This window comes from Giraffa tippelskirchi, chromosome X, assembly GCF_054371585.1.
Source record: "Giraffa tippelskirchi isolate mGirTip1 chromosome X, T2T-mGirTip1v1.2.pri, whole genome shotgun sequence".
Lineage (NCBI taxonomy): Eukaryota > Metazoa > Chordata > Mammalia > Artiodactyla > Giraffidae > Giraffa > Giraffa tippelskirchi.
Genome location: NC_137289.1, coordinates 55,724,150 through 55,730,554, shown reverse-complemented (window position 1 = coordinate 55,730,554; position 6,405 = coordinate 55,724,150). Strand labels below are relative to the sequence as shown.

Here is a 6,405-nt window from a genome sequence, read left to right as displayed (position 1 = left end):
CAGCCTACCAAACCGAGGGTGACATTTAGTTGGGTCTTAAAATGGGCAGCAATACCAACAGGTTTGTGCTCAACCAGAGATGTTCTTAACCAAGGTTGCTGTTTGCCCAGTGGAGCACAAATGAAGGGGATGGAGACTACAAGGAGGATGTAGAAGTGTAGGAATCAGAGGATTCAAGAACCAGCAGATTTCTGTCTTGGGGAAGTGGGTGCCTGGTGGAGCCAACTCTAAAGAAAGGCTGGGGGAAGTAGACTGGTGTGTATGGCAAGCGTGTGAGATCCCAGTTGGTTCTAATCCTTGGCATATTCGTATCCTGCCAAAGATGATGAGCCCTTGGAATCCCCTGCAAGAGATGACCTGACAGGAGCCAGGAAGAGGAGCCAGGACTGCCCCTACGTGATGCCTGACCCCTGGCTATGGGGTGAGAAACGGAATTGTCTGAGCAGGTGCGGGTCCTGTCAGGGAAAGAAAGGTCCTCTTTCCTGGGCAACTGTGGGGACAGTGAATTGGTAAAGCGTGCCACCACAGCGACTGAGAGAACAGCAGTGTGGCAGAAAGAATGACGACACTGGAGCAGACAAGTGGTTTGTCTCCTCAGCCAGAGGTCTATCAGGGGCTGCCTTCCCTTAGAAGAGGGGCAGGGGCTTGGTCTCCACGGGCATCCCCTCCCACTTTCCTCCAGCCCGCGGCCCCTCAGCCACCCGCGCCCAAAAAGGATGGCCGGCGTGATGGGGGAAGGGAGGGGGCAGACACCGAACAGTCTGCAGGTTCACACGCACACACTGCGGGGCGGCCTGTATCCATCCGCTGCTCCCTGCAGTGCGACCCCTCGCGACCCTCCCAGCCCCGGCCCGCGACCCCCCTACGCTGCAGGGCCAGAAGCGTGGGGGTGGTCACCCCACGGGGGGGCAGTGGAGGACTGGCGTGGCTCCGCCCCGCAGGCGGGCGTTCCTCCCGGCCCCGCCCCCTCTGGGTCGGAACTACGGTGGGCCTGGGAGGGGGCGTCGAGCCCATTCGTGCCGTATCCCTCCGCCCCCCTTCCCGACACCCTCGCCGCAAGCCGTCGGTGCCGCAGCCTGCGCAGCCCCTACCCGGTTTGGCGCAGCGGCGCGGGAGGTGGGGACGCCTCTTTCCATTCCGCCCGCACGGCGAGCAGTGGGAAAAGCGAGAGCAGAGCTGCGACCCTGCGCCTGCGAAGGCAAGTGGGGGTGTCGCGGGGCGACGACTGGCTCACAGCCTGCCCCTGGCAGCCTGAGGACGGGGAGGCGAGCGGGTCGGAGCGGGGTCCTTAAAGAGATGCGCAGCGCTGGGGGACCCCTGGCCCTGAGACGACGGCGACCTGCGCGGGCCGGGCCCGGGGTCTTGGCCGTAGGTCTTGGTCTTGGCCGTAGGGATTCGCTCGGATGCTGAGGAGGCGTACGGCGTGGACTAGTCCCTGGCAGGCTTTCCGGGTGCCTGTGCCCCGCCCTCGACGGTGCCTGTGCGGGGAGAGGGCTGTGCGGGAAGCTGCTACCGGCGAAATGGCGGAGGGAGCCCGGCTGGGCCCTCCGGAGAGGCCGCCGGAGCCGGGACGGGAGTAGCCCGGGTTATGATTCTGCCAAGGTGCCTATCGGACCCTCGTGCCGGGTGCTGTCCCTTCCCACAGGCACCTTTTTGATGCCAAAGTCTCCTGTCTGGGCAGTAGGTCTGGCGATTTCAGACCACGGGGTGCATCTGTAGAGGAGAGGCTTGAGGAAAACGAGGGATGGGAAAAAGACCTGTTTTTCTGAACGTGTATGAGGGGTGGGGGTGGGCAGCAGCCATTGACTGGACATCTGAGTCGGGGTGGGGTGATTGCTACCAGCGGCAGGTCAGGCATGCAGGAATACTTTGTAAATTTCTTGTCTACCAGGTTTTTACACACTTCCCTTGCCTTCCTTCCTCTTCGCAATCCAGAATTGGGGGTGGAAAAGATGGACTGGGAAGTAAAGGTGGGACAGAAGCCATAGATTCAGGTACCACTGCACAACCCGTTTTCTAGAATATGCGGGCACCCTTCCCCCAATTTATGCTGCGCAAGGCAAAGGGATGTGGTGCACCTAGTGGTGAATCCTCAGAATAGGAGAAGGGAGCAATGCGAAAAATGTGACGTCAAGAGATGCTGTTTGTTATCTGGACTGCTGAAATACAGGACCTAAATAAAATGAGAATATTCTACTAAGAGGAATCTAAATGTTGAAAAACAGTATATGAATTCCCATACTCGGTGTTGATCTTTCCACCAGCCTCTTAGTTGCTACCTTGGTCTCTGAATGTCTTTTTCATCTTTTGTCCATAGACCTTCTTTAAGGCCGGTTACTTCTGCAAGGAAGGAAAGAAGGAAGAGACTGAAATCTCTGAAGGTTTGTGCAAAGAGGAGCAATGCAGGGGACAGCTACAGAGGAAGATTGACAAGTGTTTTCCATCTAGTTGGGTGTCGCTGATTCACATCTCCTATTCTTTTTTATATTTGCATGCTGCTGCAGAACCCCTTGATCATTTCCTGTCCTGCAGGAGTGTTAGGGTTGTTGGGTAGGTGTGGATTAGGCAGTGAATGGGAGAAGAAGACCAGAGAGCAGGGACCAAGAGAAAGAAAACATTAGACAAATTAGACACTTAAACAAAAAGACATATTTGTATCAGGGGTCAGGGTGTCTGTCAACCAAGCAGTCAGACTCCATTTTTACTGTATGTTTACTTATCCATAGGACAGCCTGCTGTTTGCTTAAGGCTTAATACCACTGGAACAAAACAAGGAGAGGAAGACTGGGCCACATTAGTGCAGGTATGAGAGTGGGTACAGCTTTTGGGTGAGGTAGAAAAACCAACACAGGTCCAAGAGTGATTAGGGTCTGGTCTGGGGGCTCCTCAGCCTCTCCCATTGCCAGGATACTTTTGCACTATTTGTGCATGTGTGTGGTAGCAAGCAAAGCAATGTGGCATCTCTGGAGTTAAAGAGTGTGTTTGGGTAAAATGAGGATGACAGAGAGACTTTCTAATAGCTCAACTTTGCTATTGCTATTTGTCAACCAAGCTTTTAAGGTCCAGTCTCTGTGTGAGTTCTTGCATGGAGTGACACAGTTGGAAGAGACTCAACGTCCCATGTCGTTCTTGCTTCCTAGATTGGCTTCCAGTGGCAGCTCTGGTGGTGCTGGGATTGCTGCTGACCATCACCATTGACAGGTCTGCACCCTGCCCTGGGGACCATCCATCCTCTCCGAGCTTGGTTGGGCTTCTCGTGCACTCTGTCTGTGACACTGGCTGGCGCTGGGATTGGAAAGGAGGCTGACTGAGTGCTGGACCGGCGACTGACTCTTAAGTTTTGTTTCCAACTATATTGTCTGAATCATCGAGAGATCACCGAGTGTGAAGATTCAGAACTGTGACAGGTCTGTGGTAGAGACTGAGACTTGGATCGAGGTATTTAACTGGGTCTTTTCTGTAACTTGTACTATGACCGGGGCTGAAGTTGAGCCTGGTGCCCAGGCCAAGCCTGAAAAGAAGCCTGGAGAAGAGGTTGTGGGTGGGGCTGAGAGAGAGAATGAAGTCCCAATGGTGGTCAGACCCAAGGTTAGGAACCAGGCAACATCTGGGGCAAGGTCCAAAACTGAGTCCAAGGCAGTGGCTGGGGCAAGGCCTAAAACTGAGTCACAGACAATGGCTGGAGCAAGGCCCAGAATGGAGTCGCAGACGATGGCTGGGGCAAGGCCTAAAACTGAATTCCAGGCAATGGCAGGAGCAAGGCCCAAAACTGAGGCTAGGGCAGTAGGCAGGGCACGTCCTAAGACTGAAGCCAAGGCGATCCCTGGAGCAAGACCCAAAGATGAAGCCCAAGTTTGGGCTCAGACTGAGTTTGGGGCTGAGGCAATGTTGCAAGCAGAGGGCATGCCCCAAACCAATGCAGTAGCCTGGCCATTGGTCAATACTGAGTCTGGGTCAGCCACTAAACCTATGGCCCTATCCATGGATAGGGAACTGGTCGGTATGGATAGTGAGACCTTTCCTAGCTCCCAGGTTCAGACAGGAATCCAACCCTGGTTTGGATCTGGGGAGGAAACTAGTGTGGGGTCTTGGTGCTATCCCAGGGCCAAGGCCAGAGAGGAGGCTTCTAGTGAGTCTGGATTCTGGTCAGCAGATGAGACCTCTACAATGTCTTCGTTTTGGGCTGGAGAAGAGGTCAGTATCAGATCATGGCCTAGGGAAGAGACCAATACCAGGTCTAGGCACAGGGCCAAACATCAGCCTAATCCCAGATTCAGGCCCAGATCCAAGCAAGATTCCTGTATTGATTCCTGGTCTGGGTCGGAGGAGGAGTCTGGCAACCCATTCTGCTTGTGGGCTGGAGAAAATACCAATAACTTGTTCAGGTCCAGAGTCAGGGATGAGGCAAATATGAGGTCCAAGCTCCGGACAAAAAGAGAGGACTTTTTTGAATCTGAGTCTGAAGATGAGTACCATAAGGAATCTTGGTTTTTGCCTGGAGAAGAGGCCAATAGTAGATTCAGACCCAGAGACAAGGAAGAGCCTAATACTGTCTTGAAGCCCAGGACCCAGAAAGTTGTTAATAACAATGACAGGGGCAAACAAGAACCCAGGTTTGAGGAGGAAGTCATTATTGGGTCCTGGTTCTGGGCAGAAAAAGAGGCCAGTATGGAGGCTGGAGCTTCAGCTATCTGTGAATCTGAGGCAGGGGCTGAGGAGGGGGCCATTGGCGGATCATTGTTCTGGACTGAGGAAGAGTCCAGTTTGGGAGCTGTGGCCAGAGAAGAGACCAGACCAGAGTCTGAAGAAGAGGCCATATTTGGGTCCTGGTTCTGGGACAGGGATGAGGCCTGCTTTGACTTAAATCCTCGTCCTGTGTACAAAGCTAGTCCAAGGTTCAGAGATGCAGCCGAGGAGGAAGTTAATGTATCATCCAGGCCCAAAACCTGGGAAGAGGTCACTGTCGAATTCAAACCTGGTCCTTGTCATGGGGTTGGCTTCCCATCCCCAAGCCCCTTTAGAATTCCTGAAGAAGCAACAACATCTGTATACACTGAACTGTTTGAGGGAAAGCCCAAGAATGTGGAAGTTACCCCAGAAGGGGAAGAGCAGGAATCTTTGCTTCAGTCTGATCAGCCTGACTCTGAGTTCCCATTTCAATATGATCCATCCTACCGGTCAGTCAGGGAAATTCGGGAGCATCTTAGGGCCAAGGAGAGTGCACAGCCTGAGAGTTGGTCCTGCAGCTGCATACAGTGTGAGCTTAAAATTGGTCCTGAAGAGTTTGAAGAACTCCTTCTATTAATGGACAAAATTCGAGATCCTTTTATTCATGAAATATCTAAGATTGCAATGGGTATGAGAACTGCTTCTCAATTTACTCGTGATTTCATTCGTGATTCAGGTGTTGTCTCACTAATTGAAACCTTACTCAATTATCCCTCCTCCCGAGTTAGGACAAGTTTTCTGGAAAATATGATTCACATGGCTCCACCTTACCCAAATCTGAACATGATTGAGACATTTGTGTGTCAAGTGTGTGAGGAAACCCTTGCTCATAGCGTGGGTTCCCCTGAACAGGTGCTTGGGTTACGGATGCTTAGACACCTCACCTCAACTACTGACTATCACACACTGGTTTCCAATTATATGTCTGGATTTCTTTCCTTATTAACCACAGGCAATGCAAGAACAAAGTTTCACGTTCTGAAAATGCTATTGAATTTGTCTGAAAATCCCATGGTGGCAAAAAAACTGTTCAGTGCCAAGGCTCTATCAATATTTGTGGGTCTCTTTAACATAGAAGAGACAAATGATAACATTCAAATTGTTATTAAAATGTTTCAGAATATCAGTAATATTATAAAAAATGGAACAATGGCCTTAATTGATGATGATTTCAGTCTTGAGCCGCTTATTTCTGCATTCCATGAATTTGAGAAGTTAGCTGAGGAACTGCAAGTCCAAATAGACAATCAAAGTGATCCTGAGGTGGGACAGCAAAGCTAATATGATTATCCACCTGCCTCTGATCAGCCTTATGTTCCCAAAGAACCCTGAGTAGTGCTTTGGTTTTCAGTCTGGTTTTATATTGTAACTTATATTTTAATGCTGATATTAACTTTGTCCAATTCTTTGTTTGAGCTGGATCATTTTGTGGATGCCAAATGATTATTAGTGCTGAAAAAATTTCTTGATATTTGTCTTGCTGTCAGATTGCTGTATTTTTCAGTATTGAGCTTCTAATGAACTGAGCCGCCCGTGTAAGTTACCCTGCTATTCATTGTTTAAACATATTGTTCTCTATTCGAGTCAGTGTTTTCAATAAAGTTCTGTGTGAAAAGTTGCAGAAGTGACCCTTCTTCAGTTTAAAATCTAGATGTAGATACATCGTGCACACTGACA

The 6,405-nt window shown here is 50.9% G+C and overlaps 1 protein-coding gene across 2 annotated transcripts; it reads left to right on the top strand.

Annotated features, from left to right (window-relative positions):
• Nucleotides 1-943: 943 nt before the first annotated feature.
• On the top strand, nucleotides 944-6,349 carry GPRASP2 (G protein-coupled receptor associated sorting protein 2). Of its 2 annotated transcripts, XM_081567011.1 has the most exons (4): nucleotides 944-1,198; nucleotides 2,318-2,381; nucleotides 2,727-2,803; nucleotides 3,141-6,349. In XM_081567011.1, the coding sequence occupies exon 4, from the start codon at nucleotides 3,472-3,474 to the stop codon at nucleotides 6,007-6,009; it is 2,538 nt and encodes an 845-aa protein (XP_081423137.1). In that variant the 5' UTR covers nucleotides 944-1,198; nucleotides 2,318-2,381; nucleotides 2,727-2,803; nucleotides 3,141-3,471; the 3' UTR covers nucleotides 6,010-6,349. The 2 variants fall into 2 exon arrangements, with proteins under 2 accessions (XP_081423137.1, XP_081423138.1); XM_081567012.1 differs by lacking the exon at nucleotides 2,727-2,803.
• Nucleotides 6,350-6,405: the final 56 nt, after the last annotated feature.

Excerpts from the sequence above, each read along its gene's own strand:
- GPRASP2 (XM_081567012.1), top strand. The coding sequence starts at position 3,472 with ATGACCGGGGCTGAAGTTGAGCCTGGTGCCCAGGCCAAGCCTGAAAAG.